At 36.4% G+C, this 24419-nt stretch overlaps 1 protein-coding gene across 3 annotated transcripts in view; it reads left to right on the plus strand.

Moving 5' to 3' along the window:
* CAPS2 (calcyphosine 2) overlaps nucleotides 1-21372 on the plus strand; it is a 47023-nt gene extending 25651 nt beyond the window's left edge. Inside the window, exons 8-16 of one of the 3 annotated variants that reach the window (XM_023559055.2) lie at nucleotides 2734-2808; nucleotides 3670-3765; nucleotides 3858-3951; nucleotides 6889-7007; nucleotides 8391-8467; nucleotides 11327-11481; nucleotides 14121-14240; nucleotides 17156-17252; nucleotides 19652-21372. In XM_023559055.2, the coding sequence (XP_023414823.1) occupies nucleotides 2734-2808; nucleotides 3670-3765; nucleotides 3858-3951; nucleotides 6889-7007; nucleotides 8391-8467; nucleotides 11327-11481; nucleotides 14121-14240; nucleotides 17156-17252; nucleotides 19652-19827 (1009 nt within the window). In that variant the 3' untranslated portion in view covers nucleotides 19828-21372. Of the gene's footprint in view, nucleotides 1-2733; nucleotides 2809-3669; nucleotides 3766-3857; nucleotides 3952-6888; nucleotides 7008-8390; nucleotides 8468-11326; nucleotides 11482-14120; nucleotides 14561-17155; nucleotides 17253-19651 lie in introns of those variants that run through there. The other 2 variants (XM_064283807.1, XM_064283808.1) reach the window with 2 other exon arrangements.
* Nucleotides 21373-24419: the final 3047 nt, after the last annotated feature.

Consider the following 24419-nt stretch of genomic DNA (forward strand, 5'->3'; position numbering starts at 1 on the left):
TTGCCTACTACAAAGTCATTCTGGATCTCATTCTTATTTTCTGGAATTAGAATGTGACACATGTCATATATCAACTTGCCAAAAATCCAAGGCCAATTTCTAGGCTTTCTCTTTGCCTTCATCTATCTGTTAATTATTCCTGCACCAGTATTACCCTGATGCACTCGCTATAGCTTTACAGTAAACCTAAGCTTTGTTTACTTTCAATGTTGTCTTAGCATACTAGACCCTTTCCTCTTCAATATACATTTTAGATTTATCTAGTCTAGTTTGATGAACAATTCTGTGGGGATATTGATTAGAATTATTGAATTTATGGATTTCATCTCCCTCATTCATTCTTCACAAAAGAACTTTTTAAAGTTGGAAGCAGGAACTGGCATGTGATGTGTAGCCTAGTAAATCATACCCGCTTTTCTTGGGAGCCAACTGTTTCCAGAAGTGCATAATCGGCTCTATGCATTAAGTTTTACAGCTCTACCCCCATGAGAATGAGTTAGTCTGTTTAATTTTAGCAGGAAGGGCTTAGTTTATTGTTGCTGTATACCTAAGCCATGGAAGCCCCGCTGGTGTTGTGGTTAAGTGCTACAGCTGCTAACCAAAAGGTCGGCAGTTCGGATCCACCAGATGCTCCTTGGAAACTCTATGGGGCAGTTCTGCCCTGTCCTATAGGGTTGCTATGTGTCGGAATTGACTCAGTGGCAATGGGTTTTTCTTTTTGGTTACCTAAACCATGTTTTCCAACAGCTTTATCAATAACAAAACTCATATTTTGGTCTTCATCTGCCTGATTCTTGTTTCTGCATTTGTTAAAAACTTGGGTAGAGAGTACTGGTGCTACTTATGATTACTTAAAACCCCAGCCCTTTCCATTTTATGTTATTGCCTATTTACTTATTTTTGTCTTTCTAAAGACACTAGGCTCCTTAAAGCTATAGCTTTAACTTATCATTGTTAAACTGAATTCTGTTCGCCATTGAGAAGCGATACAATGTAATGTTTAAGAGCAAGAATTTTCCTGGCTTTGCCATTTACTAGTTTTATGGTGTTGGGGGACTTATTTAACCTCTCTCTGCCTCTGTAAAAATTTATTTGTATAATGAGGGTAGTAGTATTTACCCATAGAGTTATTGTAGGAATTAAATGAACCAATGCACATAAAGAACTTTTAACAAAGACTAATGTTTAGGAAATGCTCAATAACTGGTTGGTGTTACTATTGTGGTTATTTTCTCAGTATTGTTCCAAACACACAGTAGGCATTCACTAAATATGTCTTGAAAGGAACAATAAACCGATACCAGTAAATTAAATTGAACTGAGATGACTATGCTTTCAAGACTGCCTGTGTTCACAAGCTCTCATTTGGTCACCTTGTCTCCTAATTGCCTTTCTCAGAGACCCAGATTTTATAGAGCTATGAGTCGGAATCAACTCGACAGCACTGGGTTTGATGTTTTGGGGATAGCTTTTCAAGATCTCAGTGACGTGCACACTTCTTACTCTTTAAACCTTATTGCCGTTGAGTCAATTCTGACTCATAGCGGCCCTGTTAGGAAAGAGTAGAACTGCACCCACAGGGTTTCCAAGCCTTTACAAGGCTTTTTCCACATCTTTACAGAAGTAGACTGCCACATCTTTCTCCCTTGGAGCAGCTGGTAGGTTTGAACCACTGACCTTTCGGTTAACAGCCAAGTGCTTAGCTACTGTGCCACCAGGACTCTTTTCACATTATTACAATGCCATTATATTTGCAGTTTAATGGGACTATCATAAAATTATTTGAGAACAGGAGGGAAAAGTATAACACTGAATCCTAATTTCTCTTAATATGAAGGAGATTGTTAGGAGTAGGCTGCCAAGGAGTGTGCTTTTGGGTTTTGCCTCATACTGTTGAGCAGAATTTTACAGTTGGCAGTCTTTGTGATATCAATCAGTGTTATCTGAAGGCCATAAAGATTAAATAAGCATCTGAGGTCTCCCAGATAGTTGGTACCTATGCCAGTACTGGAACTTTATCCAGAACTCATTTCTACTAATTTGTTTTTTTAGTAAATAATGTTTCAAGCTACACATAACCGAAAATCTGACTGATAGTGGCTTAAATGAGTCACGATTTATTTTCTTATATAACTAGTTGCCTGGAGGTAGGCAGTTGCTGGTTTTGGCCCAATGGCTCAGTGATATCACAGCTCTGGGTGCCGTATCTGAGATTTTATTGACCTTTCTTTTATGGTTACTTGATGACTATAGTGGCTCCCAGCATCACAAATGTGCTTTCTCTGTTTAGTATTTGTTTTTGTAGCACTTTGGTACTATAGGTTCTAGTATCACCCATTTTCTATAACCAAAAAAACCAAACCTGTTGCCGTCGGGTCAATTCCAACTCACAGAGACCCTATAAGACAGACTAGAACTACCCCGTAGGGTTTCCAAGGAGTGGCTGATGGATTTGAACTGCCAGCCTTTTGGTTAGCAGCTGTAGCTCCCAACCACTGTGCCACCAGGGCTTCCTATATACTATATATCAAGGTTATTTCCTTTGTGTCTGCTAAAATAAGCCATCTGAAAAAAGAGAGGCTTGGGCCTTCACTTTTATCCAGTTGGTGCCTTGTTCAAAACAACAGATTCCTTAGATAAAATATTAACATAACTTTTTTTTTTTGGTATTTTTATTCTTTATGTAAGACATAGGTACTTAAAAAATTATTAACAAAATGCATTTCTTAACAGAATAAGAACCCATTCTACATTAACTGAAAATGTGCTTTCCAATAAATTACAATTTGATGGTAGGATCATATCAAGGTAATTATGATTTTATAAGACTTTTTAATCCTGTGATTATACAATGTCTTCTCTTTTCAGAAATTTAGAAGAGATTTTTTTTTAAAGATATATATTACTACTAGGAGATCCTAAACCATTTAACAATTATCTTTTATGTAAGCTGCTTTATTTAATTTAATTTTTATGGCTCAGGTTAATAGATTATTGATAAATGCAGTAAATTAACAAGGTAGCCAATTCTTTAATGTTATCCTAGTCTTATAAATTTAGCAATATATAATACTACTTGATGTTCTTTGTGTACTATTGCTAGTAAAATGTGTCTGTGTGTGTTTTCTTTTTGTTAACATATTTGGTTAGTGATTTTTAAGCTTTTCCATGACAATTGGTGACGATAAATGTATATCCTTGAGTGGCTTGCTGGAAGTTCAACATTTTTTTAAGTTTAAGATTTTATAAGTACTTCTAAGTTTTTCTTCAATAGGCATTTCCTATAATTTTTGTAGTAGATTAAGTCAATACCTATTACCTAAAAATGTTTGGTCTGAATTTATATTTTTAATTTAAATGGGACAAATTTAACTAATCTCATTGTTATTATTTTTAACTGAAAAGAAAAGACATTTTGAAAATGTCTATTTAGTAACATACACTAATAAATTCCTATTCACATCACTGTAAAATCAAGGTTTTAATTCCATCCACACTTCAGCCAGCTGTGCTTTGTTTTCCCTGTGGCTTCCTATAATCCTTGCTCATTGCCGTACACTTGAAAGAATTATGCTAGTCCTCATTGAGGGGCACGATTTTAGTTTATTATTATTTAATTTGAAATGATTCCCTTATTTGAAAATCTTTGATATCTTTTTATTTTTCTAGAAATGGACATGATACTTGTAGAGAGCTGATTGGGTTCTTTTTTACTCATGACCAGTCCCTTACTGTTTATGAATATCGGCAATTTGGGAAAAATAGGTATGCCATAAAACATTGTTACAACCCTCAAGATGATTGCTTTGGAGAGCAGCTGAATAACTTTACTTTTTTTTGTTACCATTAACTTCTAGAACAAATGTGCTTCCTTTCATTCAAAAAAACATTTATAGTCATCAGCGTGGAAGAAGGAAAGGAAAACAATACCAACTTGGTGATTTTTATATTGTAAGTTAAGTGTGTATGTGCATCCACAAATGTTTAGTATCGAGTGCTAGATTTGGGGAAGATCCTGTTGGGGGAGAGGAGCAGGATTTCTAGTCTCCAATTTATTTCCTCTCCTCCTTCCTGAGCAGGGACGTTTGTGTGAGTGGCTAATGGTTGATGTTGCCCAGGAGGTTTCGCTTCTCAGGCCCAGATCCCTTCATGGTCTGTATCTAAGCACAGCATTTATTCCCTGTCTTCCCTACTCCTCCCCACAATTCCGTAATGTAGGTAGTCTCCAGGAGAGCTTGTCTCTTAGTAGTTTTTAAAGCTCTACAATCGTGTACCATTAAGTGGCTACCTCAGTAGCTCCAGGAGGAATCCAACCCTAAAACAGGCATATCCTCTGAGGATGCATGGTTTCCTCCGTACAGAGGGGTACTTGGCTTCTGGATGTGTCATATATCTGATAGTTATCCTGTCCTTACAATTTCCCATCTTGGGCAACTCCTTAGGAAACCCTGGTGGCGTAGTAGTTAAGTGCTACGGCTGCTAACCGAAAGGTCAGTGGTTTGAATCCACCAGGTGCTCCTTGGAAACTTTATGGGGCAGTTCTGCTCTTTCCTATAGGGTTGCTATAAGTCGGAATCTACTCGATGGCAGTGGGTTTGGTTTTTTTGGGGGGGGGGGCAACTCCTGGCATATGATGTGTCTCAAGGATTTCTTAGAATGGATTGATCATAGCATTGTTGCTTTCTTCCCCCTTTATCGCTGATATTTCCCAAGCATAAGTCTGAGTCCATTGCAGTTTGTACAGGCCCATTGCCTTTGAGTCTTTTCCAACTCATAGTGACCCTATCGGATAGAGTAGAACTGCCCCATAGGGTTTCCAAGGCTGTAATTTTTACAGAAACAGTCTGCCGCATCTTTCTACGGTAGAGTGGTTCATGGGTTAGAACAAGCGACAGTTGGATTAGCAGCTGAGTGCTTAACCACTGCGTCATCAGTGCTTCCAGGGTTTGTATCGTTCTCTTAAACAGTAAATAATTATATTCATGCGTTACCTTGTGGTTAAAATGCAGCATTATCCACAGGAATCATTGATGTAGTATATATTCATACACTAGCACTGGAGAGAGACAGTGAGTAAGTTATACTCATTCTCTGCTTTTATAGTGCTTACAATCTAGTGGGAATCTCTGGGGGGTGCAAATGGTTAACATGCTCTCCTGCTAATTGAAAGACGGGAGGTTTAGTCCACCTAGAGGCACCTTGGCGGAAAGGCCTGGTGATCTACTGCTGAAAAATCAGCCGTTGAAATCCCTGTAGAGCACAGTTCTACTCGGACACACATGGGGGTGCCACAAATTGGAATTGACTTGACAGCAACTGGTTTTTTACAGTCTAATGAGAGACGCAGACACGTGAATAGGTATTTCCAAGGCAATGCGACTTGCTATGATAAATGCAGATAACATGGGACCCAGCCTTACGTTAAGGAGCTATCTGAAATATACTGGGGAGTCACTGAAGGATGAGGTGAGGGCAGGATGGAGGGAGGTGGCATGAGCAGGTTCGTGATTTAGAAAGAGCACTCTGGGATAACTCAGAAAGAAAATTGTGAAGTTTTCACTCTGTAGTTATTTCACTAAAATCTATTAAGTTTCATCTTTGATAAGTTACTATGTTCATTTCCGTGGATATGTGAAAAAGGCCTGAAGATAATCTCTTATCATAGAAAAACCTGGTAGAGCTAACCTACCCTGCTCTTCTCTTTGTAACTGACCTGCGTTTAAATACAAATATAAAGCTGCCTGTTTGGGAGGAGAAGTAGCTTTTCAATTGCATATGATAATTATAATTGTTTAATGGTATTCATACATGCTTACATATATAATATACTTGTGTTTTGCTTGGAATAGAAAAACACTGTAAGGTACTATAGGCCTCAAAGCTTTGAAACCAAATCCAATGTACCATTTACCTTACTTTAATGATTCTGCCCTGATTTACTTACGATCTCAACTTTGGATGTTTATTAGAGTAAGAATTTGTCTTCTAGACTTTGTATAAGAAATTTTTTTTTTTAAACTAACCATTAGAAAGCTACTAGTGTTAAAAATATCAGGCGATAGATCCATAGATCCTCGGTGCACTTCACAGCCTTTTCCCCAGTCATTTTGACAGAAATGAAAATATTTATGCAAACACTGAGGGGAAAGGGGAAGCTGCCCAAAGGTGGACCTACCAGCCAGGGAACTCTGTTTGCCACCAAACTCAGGCAGCGGCTTCCATCAGCTTGGCAGACATGAAGCAACCCGTCGGCAACCTTTGCTGGCAAGCGCTGCCACAATGCTTTCTTACTTGGAAAATATTTTCAATGATTCTCACGTGACAGGCTATATCTATTTGATTAACTCAGCAATTAAAGAAATAGTTTTCTAAGTTTAGATTAAGGGTTTTTGATAGGAATTTTGTTATGGAAGCCTTGATTCTCTAATTAGGTTAAAAATTGATTTTTCTATTTAAGTGATGTTTATCATCGAAAGACCAGGTAGAACAGTGTGATGAATCTATCGTGGTCCATCAGTTGGCAGAGCATCTTTCCGTGAAGCAAAAGCTGCATTTCCGCAACTGGCGATGTCATAAATTAGATTGTGCCCACTTGTCCTTTCTTTCTATAATTCTTATTTAAAAATCTGAGTTTCTCATTTTTTTCCACATAAATCTATAATTACAAGATTGTTTTAATTGAGAGACTGATTATGATACTCCTTTTCCTGTAAGACTAACTGAAGCTTGTGTAGTTTCTAAATATTATTCTTAAATACAGTTTTTTATCATTATAAAGTATGGTATGTCATATATAATCAAGATTGAATATTTTAAAATTAGGATTAGTCATATTTTACTACTTACTTACTCTCTAGGTTTAAATAATTCCTCTGCCAATTTCCTTAGGGTGCAAATTTGACATTTTTGAGTTCTGATCATCCTAGCCTTCCGGAAAGTGTAAAAGAAAACGCATTACTTGTACTTCGAATCACAAATGTTGATCAGATAGCTTTGGATTCTCTCAGGTAAGTCCAATATGAATTTGTCATTTTGAAAGTAAGTGGAAACACTGTATTTTATTATCTTAAGTGAAAATACTGTTTTTTATTAGCTTAAAATGAAATTTTATCCCAAAGCATTTTGATTTTAATTAAAGCTTATATTTTTTAAAACCACAGCAGACTGTATATATTTTATATGCTATCTTGTACTCAAATATATTCCACGTATGGGAGCAGTTGCAATTAATTAAAGATTAAAATGTTCCATTTTGTTAATTAAAGTACTTTCCTAATGTGTCTTTGTTGTAATACTTTTATTTTACTATATAATATTAAAGCAAGAAATTTTAAAAGATGGAATATCTATACAATATTAAAACAATTTTTCCTATATTGTTAGGGTGATACTTTTTTTTTTTAACATAAAGTAGAACTTCGGTCCCCCTTGATGACAGTATTCTTGATTGATTATATGGATAATAAAAAATAATGCTATGAGTCAAAATATTCACTTAAATAATTTTGAATATTAATCATAGAGTTTTCTTGGTGCTAAATATAATTCAAAATGACAATGATTTGTTTAGTAAATGTCCATTAAAAAACCAAAATCAAACCCATTTCCCCTCAGTCAATTCTGACCCATAGCAACCCTATAGGACAAGAGTAGAACTGTCCCATAGGGTTTCCAAGGCAAAAAAAAAAAAAAAATTTTTTTTTTTTTTCCTTAAATCTTTACGGAAACAGACTGCCTCATCTTTCTCTCGTGGAGCAGCTGGTGGGTTCAAACTGCCAACCTTTCAGTTAGCAGCCGAGAGCTTAATCAGTATGCCACCAGGGTTTCCCAAGACATGTATATGTTTAAACGTAGTTTTTAGAAGATTTTAAGGACTTCAGCTCTTGTAGCATATTTAAGGAGCCTATTGGAAGATCTAGTGGTGTAGTGGTTAATGGTCCGGCTGCTAACCAAAAGGTCAGTGGTTCGAATCCACCAGGCACGCCTTGGAAACTCTCTGGGGCAGTTCTACTCTGACCTATAGGGTTGCTGTGAGTCAGAATTGAATCGACTCGACAGAAATGGGTTGTTATGGTGGTTACTGGCATAGTGGTTAAGAGTTCAGCTGCTAACAAAAGGTGGGCAGTTCAAATCCATCAGGCCCTCCTTGAAAACTCGATGGGGCAGTTGTACTCTGTATAGGATTGCTACAAATCAGAATCGGCTCGATGACAATGGGTTTTTTAATGGGTTTTAAAGAAGCGGGCAGAGGTGGGACTTGATTAACCACTAAGTATCTCTTCCAACTGTTAGAGATTTCTTTGAGTGTGTTGCAGGAAGAACTTAGAGTTCCTGTACCCTTGATTGCAAAACAGAATATATTTTTATCACTGTGAATATATCAATTGCAGAACTGCTTCTGAGGAACATGGAGATGATGTAACTAGTCAAGAAGCCAATGATAGGCTGGTCTTCAAGGCCATTCAAGGTATGAATTATTACTATATTCTCAAGTAGCTTTAATTTTCAAACGTTTCATTTGTAAGTGGTAAAGCAGCATTTCCAGATATTTCTCAGTTTTATGGCACTTGATTTATTTTTCCTGTTTTCTTACCTTTTTTTTAAGAGAAGAATACATACCTTAAAATTTTGAAAAATTTTTTCCTACTTTAACAATCCTGTCTGACTGAATAACTAGTATTATGTGAATTATGACTTTAAGAATTACAGAAATTACTAGAAAATATGGGTTTTGCACATTAATTGGATAAAAAGTAAAAATGATTTTTTGTAATATAAGACTAGTCTAATGTATTATTAGGTAATATCCTAAAGAGATTTGTGGTGGCCTAATGCAGAAGAAAAAATGCTGGAATGGGAACCAGATTCATGTTCTGATGCTGGTGATTAACAGATATATAACCAAAAAAAAAAAAGGCCCAAACCCGTTGCCGTTGAGTGGATTCCAACTCATAGCGATCCTATAGGACAGAGTAGAAGTACTCCATAGGATTTCCAGGGAGCAGCTGGTGGATTCAAACTGTTGACCTTTTGGTTAGCTCTCTCCTAGGGCTCCGTAATAGACATATGTCCTTGTGTAAGTATCTTGTATCTCTTTATCTCTAAAATCGGGATAACAGTACCTATTCTATTAAGTTTCAAAGGTTTTTGTGGGGAATGAATGAAATATACGTAGGCTTTGGGACATCAGAAACATTTCATGAAGTTAAGGTATTTCTGCTGAGTGTAAAGCATTGCTGCCTATATTGAACCCCTCCTTCTTAAAAACAAAAACAAACAAAAAAACTATTGGTTTTCATTATAATCTGGGGACAGAATTTTAACCCAGTCATACTGCTGTCATTCTGAAGGCATCTCCTTGATAACTGAGTAGTTGCATATTATATATAACCTATATTATATGTGCTATAATAATATATATATATTCACTTTCTGGAGCCCTGATGGCACAGTAGTTAAGAGCTTGGCTGCAAACCGAAAGGTCAGCAGTTGGAATCCACCAGCTGCTCCTTGGAAACCCAATGGGGCAGTTCTGCTCTGTCCTGAAGGGTCCTGAAGGGTCGCTATGAGTCAGAATCGACTTGACTGCAATAGTTTTATGGGATATTCACTTTAATTATTCTACTGAATACCTGCAAAGAAGATAAAACAAATGAAAATAACGCTCTCGATCTTTGAATATCCGTTAGATGCTCTATTATATGAAAATATTCCAGGATTCATTCATGTTTTATTGAGTGTTTTCACTTACTTCCTGGAACATGATTATCTCTGAACATACTGAACATACACGTTAGCTGATAATAACAGTTTACTAATTTTATACCTAGTTTATGTGCTCAGCATTGTTAGACCCTGAGGATTCAGTAGTGAGCATTAGTGTAATGATAATCAACATTTTTTGTGCATCTGCTATAGACCAGGCCCAGTTCCAACTACTTAATGTGTATTAGGATAATGTTGTATAATTATTTCTTACTTTACAGATGAAAATATTGAAACTTTAAAAGGTTAAATACCTTGCCCAAGGTCATGTACTTAGTGTTACAGCTAAAAATAAAACCCAGCCAGTCTGTTTCTAAAGTCCAAGCATGTAACTACGTTACAGTGGCTTCAAAATAGGCAATTTCTCTTTTGGATCTTGAAGTCTAGAAGGGAGAAAGGCGCTGAACACAGAACTAATCACAGAAATCAACATATAATTTAGAAATTTTGATAAATCCTGATTTATCTCCTAAGGATGATAAGGGAGTCACAGTAAGAAGACTAGAAACAGATTTGAATGTTGTCTGGGACAAGAACCTGAACCCCAAAATATCTTGATGCTGTTGTTAGTGAATAGTTTTCTCTATCATGGTCAGTGCAATAGGTGACACTTAGGGATCTTATTGTATCAGTGACATTGTTTATTTTTGTTCTTTCCTCTAAACCAAAAACCCATTGCTGTCAAGTCTATTCTGACTCGTAGCGACCCTGTAGGACAGCGTAGAACTGCCCCATAGGGTTTCCAAGACTCAATTTTTAGAGAAGCAGCCTGCCACATCTTTCTCCTGCGGAGGGGTTGGTGAGTTGGAACCCCTGACCTTTTGGTTAACAGCCAAGCACTTAGCCACTGTGCCACCATGCCTCCTTCTTCTTTCCTCTAATTAAATATAATTGTATTATATTTAATAACTGCTTTAATGAAGTTACCTGTATTTTCAGAAGTCAAGATGGTACAAACTGCATTCAGTAAAGTCATTGAGATACAAACAGAATGCTAGGGGCCTGAGAAAATAATCCCTTAAAGGGTGACTTTAAATGTGTAAGTGTAGATGAACACTCCAAAGCCTTGATGATATATAAGCTACAATTTGAAGATTTCAATATTTTGTAAAACTTGGGCTGATGATTTTTTGAGCGACTCGCTTTGCATCATTTGTGTAGTTTAGTTGGTAACAACAAAGAATGAGGAAAGAGATTAAGATTAAAGATTGTTAGATGAAAGGGAAGCCTTGAAAATAAAAAAAAAAGATTTTATTTGTAATACATCAGTTATTCGCATGCCAATAAAGTGAAACATATTATTTTCCTAGATTTAAAATATAACACTTTCACCACACAGTGGTGCTATACTCCTGGTATATTTACATGTGATTTTATATACAATTCTCTGTAATAAAGGCATTCTGTTTTCCAGGCTCTGTCATCAGCCAGACACGTGACTTGGTTGTATTTTACTTTTTTCAGTTATATTGACTTTCATTTTCTTACAAGAAGGACAACTGCAGTTTTGATGCATTTGTACAAGAAAGATGTCGTTCCCATGTCTCTTCTTGCTACACAGATGCACTAAAAGTAAAACTGCATAAAAGAGGTGTTCGTATTTTGACTGGACTGGGAAAATACTTTCGACAATTGGATAAAGAAGGAAATGGACATTTAGATAAGGCAGATTTTAAGCAAGCTCTAAAACTATTTCACTTAGAAGTGTCTGAAAAGGTATGTACCACAGTTAATTCTCTGCAGTGAATAATGCATTATTCTTAGGTGGCATTATTCACTTTTCTGCTGAAATTTTAGTAGTTCCTTTGTTGTTGCCTTCTTCTTTATTCTCTGTTTTCAGTGTTAAGTCACCAGGCAACAAGTTCGGTTAATGTTTAAAATTTCAACATTCATTCCACCATCAAACATTTATTAAGATTCTGCTAACCAGGTATTGTGCTAAGCGCTGAGAAGACATACCCTGTACTCTCAAGCTCATTATAATCCAAGGAGAGATATATACATGATTATAAAAATATGACATGTGTTAAATAAAGGGTGCTTTGGGAACACATGGGAGAAATACCTAGTTCTGAACCAGGTGATGGATGAAGGGGAGGGAAGATCATGGAAGGATTCCTGGAGGAGGCTACATCCAAGCTGAGTTTTGAAGGATGAGCAGGAATTAACCAGAGAAGAGGAACATAGATATTTCAGCAGGAGAAGCACATGTGAAGGTATGGAGAGGAGAGAGCATGTGGTCTGTTCCAGGAACTGCAGATGTTCATTTTTCCATGACTGAGCCTTCATGTATACCTCATGTATACTGTACTCCTATGAGTAGTCTTTCACTAGATTTTTGCATGGCTTGATTTTCTCATGATTCAGGCCACATCTTTCTCCACTGGGAAAGTGACCCTGATACTCCTGTCTAGAGGAGCACCCGCACCTGGCCCCTGATCCTCTATTTTCTTCATACCACTTCTGCAGATATTGTCTGGCTCTGCCTGCACCTGGACTGTAAGTCTCATTAGAACAGGAACCTTGCACTTCTGGTTCCCTGCTCTATCTCCAGCATCTCGAACAGAGCCTGGCATACAGCTATTGCTAAACAGATAGTCTGTGGATTAATTTGAATGGATGGATGGATGGATGAATAGAAGGAAGGAAAGAAGAAAGAAAGGAAAGGAGGGAAGGAGGAAAGAAAGAGAAATAACCCTGGAAGGGCCAGTAGGGTCCTTTACATTAAAGATTTGTATGTCATGCTAAATTTGGATTTTATTCTCCAAGTATATGAATTTGAAACACATCTGCCTCAAGGGTTTCAGATAAGGGATTCCCTTGCATTGCTCTCTTTTTCTTCAAATGATATTGTCATAAGATGCAATGTATTTTGTAGAAGAAATACTGGAACTTGAAGTTGATAGATACACATTCACATTCTGGATTTACTACTTAAAACTAGGTTATCTTGGACAGATCTCTGAACTTTTCTGATTGATAGGCTCTGTATGAGTCAACTGACCCGACGGCAACAGGTTTGGTTTTTTTTCTTTTGGCCTGCACAAACCGGAAATACCTACAATTAGAGAACTGGTTTGAGGCTCAAATGAGAAAAATTATTGGAGACATGCCTCATGAACTGTAAAATTTTATGCCAATATGGTGTTGCCTGTCATTGTTGTGATTTTCCTGTCTTTTGTGTTTTCCATAATGTTGAATCTTGTTGCCCACATAGTGACAACCACTAGGGATCCTCTAGTTTGACCTCTTCGTTTCACAGGAAAAAGACCCAAAAACTACTACTACAACAACAACAAAACAACAGAAAAGTAGAAAGTCTTGGTGCCTCTGCCCACGGTCACACAGATAATTAGTAATTGAGATAAAATTAGAATTTCTTTATTGTCAGGAGCTGTGTGAATGGAACATTCTGTTAAAAAGTGCATTTGCCAAAAAGGTTAATGACAGTGGTAAAGTGAACAAATTGGCATAAGGAATTTACTCCACATAACATCTTGCAGTGTGAATTATGGAATATTATTAGAGTCATTCAAATCTTCCATGCACAAAGACTAGCAGAAATAAAATTAGTGGTTATGATGCTATTTGGGGGCATTCAGGAACTTAAAATTACTTTTGAATTGTCAGACATAATTAAGAAAAAATTGAATGTTCAATACAAAGTAAGTAGTAAAGCATACTTTTTGTGTAGAAAAGGAATTGAACTTAAGATAAATTTATGACTTACTCCTAAATGGTTCATTTTTTTTTAAAGTTTTATTGTGCTTTAGGTGAAAGTTTACAGCTCAAGTTAATTCCTCATTCGAAAATTTCTACACGTACTGTTTTGTGACATTGGTTGCAATCCCCGGACTGTGACAGCATGCTCCCCCCTTTCCACCCAGCTTCTCTGTGTCCGTTCATCCAGTTCCTGTCCCTTCCTGCCTTCTCTTCTTGGTTTTGATAAGAGTTGCCCATTTGGTCTTGCATATTTGATTGAACTAAGAAGCATGTTCCTCACGTGTGTTGTTTTTTGTCTTATAGGCTTGTCTAATCTTTGTCTGAAAAGTGGGGCTCGGGAGTAGTTTCAATTCTGAGTTAGCAGAGTGTCTGGGGTCCAGAGTCTCTGGGGTCCCTCCAGTGTCTGTCAGATACTAAATGGCTCTTAACTTTCCAGAACTGTTTACCATGAGTTCCTTATAGTAATACGATTAGATATATATGTGACCTCTTGGAATTTTCTTCTTAAGTGAGCTACTTTGTTACCTTGTCTAGGGCTACAAAAGATGTAACAACATACTTCTATGATGATTTTTGGTGTTACCATACATAACTTAAAGGTATAGCAGTGATCTCTGTGTAATTATTTCTAGGATTTTGAGTCCTCATGGCTAATTCTGAATGACGGTGGCAGTGACAAGGTTGACTATGGAGAATTCAAACGTGCCATTATTGGTGAAATGAATGAATATAGGAAGTCCTTTGTGCGAAAGGTAACTTTGTTAAGTAGTCTTTTTAATTGTTACTTTTAATAGACTGTTAGATTCATTATTTCAAAACTCTAATGAATTACCGTTTAAAATGTTTAAATCTTTCTACCTGTACTATATGCTTGGTTTAGTTGACACAAATATACTCATATACATGCTAACATATAAGTAATAAAATAACTTATGCTTTAGGAAAATATTTAAAAAAATCTAAATTAAACTTCGGTTCACAAATTATTAGCTCCAAAAATTAGTAGCTGTATGACTCTATGCATTATTAAATATCCCAGGCCTTAGTTTCCTATCTTATAGAGTTGGTGTGAGGATTGAATGAGATGATATATGTAAAATTCTTAGCATTGTGGCAGTCCCAGTGTCAGTGCTCAATACATGTAATTTTAGGACCATTGTTAGTTGCCATTGAGTCAGTTTCAACTCACAGTGACCCCATGTGACAGAGTAGAACTGCTCCATAGGGTTTTCCAGGCTGTAATCTTTACAGCAGTAAATCACCAGGCCTTTTTCTCCTGGAGCCGCTGGGTGAGTTCAAACCACCAACCTTTTGGTTAGCAGCCAAGGACTTAATCATTGCACCACCAGGACTCCTTAATTTTAGAATGATGATTAAAAAATGTTGCTTTGATTTTCATAATATGCATGCTCCATGTTAAAATGGAGATTAAAATGACCACATTAAATTGGAATTAAAATAGGATACCTTATTTTTAAGGGAAACTGTGTATTACTTGGGCTCTTGGTAGCCATTTTAAGAGCAAATTTTTGAGCAGTATAGTTTTCAAAATTTATCTTTTTCTTTTGTATATGTACTTAATACAAAATATATGTGTATCTAAAACAAAGCTAATTTTATAGAATGGTATAAACAATTATATCAGGTATAAATTTCAAGTAGAAAAATCAAAATCCCTATCTTTACTGGCCAAGAAAATACAATAAAAACCTTAAAGTAAACAAATTCATCACATAATATTTATAAATTTGCATTTATTTTTACCTCACATCTGCTGGTGATAGGTTTGAGTATCTAGTTTCTTACGACTGCTATTACAAAATACCACAACGCGGGTGGCTTTAAAGAACTGCAGTTTATTTTCTCATCATTCTGGAAACTAGAAGTCCAAATCAGTGTTGATTCCTTCTGACGGTTCTGAGAGAGGAAATCCTAGTGGTTGCAAGCAATCCTTGGTGTTCCTTTGTTGCTCGTAGATGGCGCCTTCACATGGCATCTTCTCCCTGTGTATGAGTCTCTCTTTCCACTGCCCAGAGTGTAGGGCCATTGCCCAGCTGGTCCCAGAGAACAGAGGATTATTTTCAAGACTTAAGATGTAATACAGTTTGCCTTGCTGGGTTTTGGACTTGCTTGTTACCCATGATCTCGTCTTTCCCTCCAGTTTTCCTTTTTGGAGTGGGAATGTCCTCTGTAGCCCTGTTCCATAAATTTGGATTTGGAAGCAGAAAACTTATATCCTAGATTTCAGAGGCCCACAGATGGAGAGGAATTTTGGCCCAGGATGTACCATACCCAGAGTCTTGCCTATACCTGATTTAGATGATTCCAAAGTTGAGATTTTGGACTGAGAGTGGATGCTGGAATGGGTTAAGATTTTGGGGGATGCTGGAATGGGGTGAATGTATTTCGTACATGGGAAGGGCATGCATTTTTGGGGACCAGAGGACAGAGTGTTATGGGTTGAAATGTGTCCCCCCTCCAAAAAAGATACGTAGACATCATAACCCTTGTACCTGTGAATGTAATCTTGTTTGGAGAAATAGGGTTTTTCTTTGAAGATATTATCCATTAAATCATACTGGAATAGGGTGGGCCCTGGTCCTAATTCCTTCTGAGTGATTCTTATAAAAGGGGGGGACAGACACGTTAAGAGAGAGCCACAAATGAGGAGATGCCATGTGATGACAGTCAGATGCATCCATAATCAGCAAAGGAGCACCAAGGGTGCAGGACACTGGAAGATAGGAGACAGGGATGGAACCATTCCTTTCTTAGAACCCTTAGATGCAGTCAACACAGTTGGTCTCCTGATCCAGACTTCCAGCCTCCAGAACTGTGAGAAAATAAATTTCTGTTCTTTAAAGCCACCCATTTTGAGGTATTTTCCTATGGCAGCCCTAGAAAACTAAGACAGTATCTGTGGCTTGCCCCCCTACGTGCTATAGACAGGAGTGGAAACTGAATGTGTCTCTTTCGTAACTCTTGGTACTCAGAGTAGAGGACAAAGGAAGAGTCATAAGGTACCGTATTTCCATGAATATAATACTGTGATTAAACAAACTTGATTCTAGTGTTTTGACTCTTCTGTAAACGTGGCTTTGGGTAGGTTGTGTGTTTCTATGTACCTACCCCTCTTCCCAATAAAATAATTCATGTTACTTATGCATTGAATTAGAAGAGCAATAAAACAGCTAGCATTACAAAAGGCAGTATTAGATTTCAAGAAGTAAAGGAACAAAACTTATTTATAAGGTATTCTACTTTCTTGTTGATTTTCGTGATGGAATATTTTGCATGTTCACTTTTAATCCTGGAACTTTTGTCTTGGCTATGTACCAGCATCAAACGAATCCTAGAGCTGGAAGTTACCTAAGAGGTCAGGTACCCCAGCTCTTCAGTTTATACAGAAGGGAAGCCAGGGCAACAGAGCTTAGGTTACTATCCCAAAGTCAGGATGCTAGAAAGTGGTAGAACTGATACTTAAGTGCCATATTCCTAATACCTACCTCCAGTATCTGTTTCCTTGTATTCGTGATGCTTTCCTTATGTATCAGTTAAGTACTTTTAAATTGTCTTGTTCAGAACTCCGAAATAACCTACTGAAAATAGAAAATTAAGTTCTCATGTCTAATGATTTCATAGAAAAAAATAACATTTCTTTATTTAGGCATTTATGAAACTGGATTTCAACAAAACTGGCAGTGTGCCTATTATAGATATAAGAAAATGTTACTGTGCAAAGAAGCACCCTCAAGTAATTTCAGGTAATTATTATGAGTCAAAATGCAATTACTTCTAAAATATTAGTTTAAAAAAAGCAGTATCTTTAAATTATATTAATGTATAGTGTGGACTTGGGACCATTAATGGGGGAAATAAACAAAAATCTTAAACTAGAAACTTGACAGTTACTTTCCCTTTCTGATTTGAAAATTCTTAGGCTTTTTTTTTTTTATATTTATTTATTTTCTTTTATGCTTATAATCAAGATAGAAACTTTATTTCGTACTGAGAAAATGGTGAAGTATTTGAGTTAGAAAGAACAGAACAGACTAGTTCTAGAGAATGGGCAGTTACACATGCACGTCCTCTGAGTTAGTTTTACTGTACCTGCTTGTAAGTTATTAATACTGGAGGATTTAAGGTGGGCTGAGGGAGTATCTTTCTTTAGGCATGGACAGAAAAAAATATGTTAGGGTTTAACAGAAATGGGATTCCCCAAAGGTGATTCTGTGTGATGGTATTAGAAAATCAGTGTTTGTTCATTAACATATTTTCTGGTAAAAAAAAATATATTTTCTGGTCTCTGAAAGAAGGAGGGAAAACCTGGTGATGTAGTGGTTAAAACTATGGCTGCTAACCAAAAGGTTGGTGGTTCGAATCCACCAGGCGCTCCTTGGAAGCTCTGTGGGGGCAGTTCTACTCTGTCCTATAGGGTTGCTATGAGTTGGAATCGACTTAACGGCAACGGATTTTTTTTTTTTTTAAAGAACAAAACAGAGCTTAGTTACAAGTGATGGAAAGCAGATGTTTTGGGGTTGAGGACAAAAAGGCAGTATAAAATTCTTGACTACTTGAAACATATATTTAAATAAAAAATGTTTTCCTTAGGAAAAAAAAACTGTTAAAACTCATGTGCTCAAAAGTATAAATGATAAACAGAGAAAGAAATCTTTCTTACCAAAATTTAGATGTTTTTGCATAGAGTAGATCTTGATTAATTTTAGCCTTGGCTAATGTATCAATCACAAATTCATTTTGTTTTACATATTACCTCTAAATATCATACTTATTCAGTCCTTGTTTATTCAATATGTCTTTTTTAACAGAACAATGTGCTTCTTCTTTATCTCTCACATATATTTATAAAAGACAGCAAACTTCTTAATATCCAAAGCAGATTTTATTCCTTCAGTTTGAAAGGCATTCAAAAAGCATTATTATCTAAGTCTACTGGAGAATTTCTGGTTTGTGAAACAGATTCAACTCGTACCCTATTTTTGTCCAGCCTTTTAGATAAACAGGGTGGTATTCCCATTGAAACTTGCCATTTTAAAATGAAACATGACTGTAAAAGATTTTAGAGAGTCACAGAGATTGGGATATTGTTCTTTGAAAGATTATTATTATCTTCTGACCCTTTTTCTGCCTTTGCATATGGGCCTCCTTTTACTCTTTTTATTATCTGACCATCTTCTGTATCTTCCTTTCATCTTTAATTCCTTTTTTTTTTAATTAAAAGAAAAATGATGAGTGTCTTTTTTCATTTACGTTCAATGCCAGCATCCTGGGGTGGAGCAGTACTGACCAAAGGGCAGCCTCCCCTCTTTGGGGGTGGTGGACAAATTAGTGAGAAAAGTTCTGTGGTAGAGTACCAAGATTTGGGGTGGTCAGTGAAGGCTCCCTACAGAAATGGTGATTACACTAAGATCTCTCCCTCTCTTAAATGGCCACAATGTAATCAGAGGTCATTATTTAAATAATTTATTGCTCTTTTTCTAAAAAAATTTAAAAAATCAAACAAATTTAAGAAAAAGATGGATTTATGTTCTCTCTTTAAATAACAAACTAAAGACTTGCTATCCTTTTACCTATGTGGTTCTCAATAACATCTTCCTATAGGATAAAAGTCAATCATATTTCATTGAACCCAGTGGAGATAGTCTACTTAGTGTCACAGATTAAAATGGGATGATTTAATGAAGTTAAAGTAGTTCCAACTAAGATGTTCATTGGCCCCGAATCGTGCGTTTGCTCTAATATTTTCTGGGTGCAGTAATAAGCAACTGATTAATAAAACAACTAGTGCCTGCAATTTTTCTGACTTGTTTTCTTCTTTCCAAAATTCCAATGAGAATAAAGCTCAATCCTCTAAAATACTGAGAAATGTAAGAATACCTAAAATGGTGACTACTGTTTTGCATACACATGAAGAATAGACCCTACCAGATGGTTAAGTGATACTTCCAAAAGTGTTTCAAAGTTATCCACCATGAAATTGTCTTTCACACAAGAAAATGTTTAAATAAATTGGAGGGCAGTTTGACATAAGATTTCAAGTTGTTGAGAAGATTTCGTGAGCTGATTAAATATTACTTTACCATCATCAGTCATTTTACTGAAATTTTAAGGCGATTGTTTCACAGCCAGTACTATTTTACAGGTCATTCCACAGAGGAAGAAATCAAATCATCTTTTCTAGAAACATTAAAAGATGCCCGCAGCAAGTCCGATGAAGTGTCATACTGTGAATTTGAAGATTACTATGAGGGCCTAAGTGTAGGGATAGTAGATGATGAAGATTTTGTTAATATCGTACGTACTCCATGGGGAATTTAGTTTTTAAAAATATGTATGTCATCAGCACTAGACATTTTATAGGCGAGATGAATGTAAAGTGTGGCCGAACACTGAATGTATTTTTCTAGGACTCTCTTTACTCTGGTTTTTCTCAAAAAAGTTGTGTCTAGAAAGAGAAATGTTTAGAAAGACAGAGGCAGTGGTACGTGTGTGTGTGTGTGTGTGTGTACACGTGCCTGTCTATATGTTTTTAAAGATATGTTCTTTTGATTTATCTTGAATCTACTTTAGAGCCTATTTAAAATAATTAAGCTCCATAGGAAAGTTAGATCTGTATTAGGGTTGCCTCTATATAATAACCAGGTTTCCTGTCTTCATACTTGTTTTTTTTTTTTTAAACATTTTCTCTAAGATATAATTGCAACAGTCTCAGTCTGATAAATTGGAATTGGCTCCAAAGCGAATGAAACTGAAATATGTTTTAAAGATGAAAATGGTAAAGGAATTAAACTTGTTTTAAACAACTTGTTTTAAAGATATGAAAATGTTAAAGGAATTAAAGGATGTTTAAGGGAAATTTCCCTTGCAGTGTGATTATAGATGTTTTCTGTAACATTGATGTTTAGCGTGATGGAGGCTTATCCCCAAAATCCTTATTTAAACACTGATTTATCTTGTAATTGCAAAGTATGTGCTATTGTTTATTTTATACAGCGCAATGCAGTTATTCTAGTGACAAATTCTAGTCTTTCTTTTATTATTACCTGCATAGAATCTACAGTTAGCTAGAAACAATGAAAATGGGAGGGGGATGGTCTCTTACGTTATTAAATAAAGAGCTCTAATATGTGCGTTATCACATAATGAATCTAAGGGATAATTGAATAATTCTTAATAAAAATGTAAATAAAACAGTATTTTCTGAATATTTAATGGTTGGATATATTGTAATCTTTTTTCTAAATTCTTTTATATTTTCACTTCTCCCTGGGGATTCAGAGGGATAGAAGAACTTTATAGGGTTGTTTCCAAGTTCATGATTTTAAATTTCATATGTTAACGCAAGTTAGAAAACAAAGTGTCAAACAAACTAAGAAGTGGTTAAAAAATAGAAATATATACTTTGTATAGCATGACTTAAGGCATATTGCTTTATCCATCTGTATCTTTGGCAGCATTATCAGAAGATGGCTGGTCAGCATTTTAATGATATGTGTAAACCCAATAAGTTGAAGGTAATACTTTTTAAGATTTGAGGAGGTACTAAAACTCTCTACTATAATATCAGAAAAGAAATGTGTACAAGCCTTTTATTTCTGTTTTCACTGGCTTAATTCTTTAGATCTTGGCTTTTTATTTTCCAATTAGGTTATTAAAATTAAAGTAATATGCTAGAAGATATCTTGGCAGAAATATGTCTCTCAAACTATTTTTGAGTCACATTTTCTTTTTGGAAAGAAAATTTCTTCTAACCGTGAAACCATAGACATCTTAAACCCTGCAAATTGTTTTTGTGTTAAAATGACTAATACCATGGCTGCCCAATATGCATATAGTATTTGCCATTGAGTTTTTTTAGTTCGTATTAAAAAATCTCTTCTCAATATGGGTATGTCATAATTTCCTGTGATTATAATCAGAAAAATGTAAAGGCTGTTATATTGGAAAAGAAAGGTGGAGGAGGGTACTTGTGGAATTTAACATGTTAATGTAGTAGTATCCTCTTAATATAAATTTCCACTCTTATTATAAATATCCATATGTCAGTTTTTAAAGATGTTTATTAATAAGATGTAACTTTTATTATCCAATACTGCTGTTTTCATGTAGAGGTAGAATATGCATACTCATAATATGTTTTTTGCTGTTCTTTATTAAAATAGAATTGGTAACACAATAAATCTTTTTGCTTTTGAGTTGACCTATACTGTTTGCATTCTTCTTTGACTTTGGTACAGTAAAATCTATTATTTAGTATTTAGTTTAATAGGAGAGCATCTCAAACATCGACAGCATAATTGACTTTTGAAATCTTATTCTTAATGATTTTCAAGATTCTAAAACACCTCATTAGTAATTTGAAAATATTAAATTATGTGTTATAATGTTGTTATTTGTATTTTATAATGAAGTGTATTTTTTACTCCTCTAGATCTTTGAATCATCTCTTTTAAAATGGTTAAATCAGACAAACTTTTGAATGTGGTGTAGTTGTTCTTCCTTAGGATCCCTTTGCCATCCCGGTGTGACCATAATCCAGCATTTATCTTTGTGTGTGTGTGTGTGTGTGTTTTAGGTAAAGGTTTACAGAGAAAATTAGTTTCTCATCAAACAATTAATACACATATTGTTTTGTGACATTGGTTGCCAACCCTGCGGCATGTCATCTCTCCCCTTCTTGACCTTGGGTACCCATTTCCACTAGTCTAGCTTTCCTATCCATTCCTGCCTTCAGATTCTTGCCCCTGGGCTGGTGTGCCCATTTAGTCTTGTATGCATTGTTGAGCTACATGTATTTTTGTTTCTTTTATGGGCCTGTCTGATCTTTATCTGACGGGTGACACAGGAGTGACTTCATTACTGAGTTAAAAGGGTGTCCAGGGGCCATACTCCCAGGGTTTCTTTAGTCTTTGTCAGAGCAGTAAGTCTGGTCTTCTTTTGTGAGTTTGAATTTTGTTCTACATTTTTCTCCAGCTCTGTCTGGGACCTTCTATTATGATTCCTGCAAGAGTAGTCAGTGGTGGTAGCCGGGCATCATCTAGTTGTGCTGGACTCAGTCTGGTGGAGGGTGCGGTAGTTGTGTTCCATTAGATTAGTCCTTTGAACTAATTTTTCCCTGTGTCCTTGTTTTTTTTTTTCATTCTCCCTTAGCACTTGTCATTTTTTACTGTAATCATTACTCTGCTTATGTTCCTCCCATTAGATTGTAAGTTCCATATCTTATTGGGTAGGAACCATGTCTTATTTAACTTTACAACCCTGGTATCTAGCCCAGTGTCTGAATAGGGATAGCTATTCAATAAGTATTTGTGGGCTGAGTAAATGTGTGATTTATTAACAGTAGTTAACTATTATGGTGCTTGGTACCCTGGTGCCACAGTGGTTAAGCGTTTGGCTACTAACCAGAAGGTCAGCACTTCAAATCCACCGGCTGTTCCTTGGAAACCCTATGGGGCAGTTGTACTGTGTCCTATAGCGTTGCTATGAGTTGGAATCGACTCAGTGGCAACAGGTTTATTATGGTGCTTGTATTTGACCTTAAAACACTTTAGCATAAACAGTGTAAATAGTATGAATGTGCAATTTAGTGCAAACTTCAGTTTTAAAGGGAGTAAGTTTCCTAATAAGGAGCCCTGGTGGCACAATGGTTAAGTACTCAGTTGTTAACCAAAAGGTTAGCTGTTGGAACCCACCAGCCACTCTGCTGTAGAAAGATGTGGCAGTCTACTTTTGTAGAGATTAAAACCAAAACCTGTTGCCATCGAATTGATTCTGATTCATGGTGACCCTATAGGACAGAGTAGAACTGCCCAATAAGGTTTCCAAGGCTGTAATCTTTATGGGGCGCTCTGGTGGCACAGTGGTTAAGAGCTCAGCTACTAACCAAAAGGTCGGCAGTTGGAATCTACCAGCTGCTCCTTGGAGACCCTATGGGGCAGTACTACTCTGTCCTACAGGGTTGCTGTGAGTTAGAATCAACTCTACAACAATGGGTGTTAATCTTTACAGAAGCAGACTGGCACATCTTTCTTCCACCCAGCAGTCTCATAGGGTCACTTGTTAGTTGTAATCAGCTCCACAGCCGTGGATTTTAAGTTTCCTGATAAAGAATGCAGAGGGGCTACTACATTCACTTCAGTTTCTCTGGAACTCAGTCAAAAACTAATGCCTAGCTAGCCTTCTAACATAGTGGGTTTTATCTATGAAATCATGCTTTGTTCGTGCTCTAAATGGTCATGGGCCCAGTTATGGGTAGAATGTTTTCTGGTTGCCTGACTGTAACAATAAGATCACCAGGTGCCACCCCTGTAATGTTGCTGCTTCCTTCCTTGAGCCTTCATGCACAGTAGTGATTGGTGCACCCCAAAAAAGAAACTGTTGGATTTCACTGAAATTGTAGAACGGGTTGTGTAATCTTTTTATGCTTCCTTGCTAATAAATGTTTAATAAATATCTTAAGTATGGCAGAATTTGCTCTGAAATTTATTTCAATAATGAGATTATGGGGAGTAGCTAACTCTCACCTAACTCAAAGATTTTGGGAGCCATAGCGTACTACCAAAAAGAACATATTACTTGGGCATAACTAAACTGGCTCTCGTTAGTTCGCAGGTGCAACTGTCAGATAATGTGCTAGGTGTCATAGACCCCGATATGGCTTGGCACAGTGCCCAGAGACTTAGAGATAAGAATTCAAACACCCCTAGTCATAATTGATATAACAGGGGCATAAGCAAGGAGCCCTGGTGGCATAGTAGGTCAGGAACTCGGCTGCTAACCAAAAGGTCGGTAGGTTGAACCCACCAGCTGCTCTTTAGAAACTCTACTCTGTCCTATAGGGTCATTATGAGTTGGAATCGACTCAACGGCACACAACAACATAAACAAGGCACAGTAGAGAATGGAAGGAC

This window comes from Loxodonta africana, chromosome 4, assembly GCF_030014295.1.
Source record: "Loxodonta africana isolate mLoxAfr1 chromosome 4, mLoxAfr1.hap2, whole genome shotgun sequence".
NCBI lineage: Eukaryota > Metazoa > Chordata > Mammalia > Proboscidea > Elephantidae > Loxodonta > Loxodonta africana.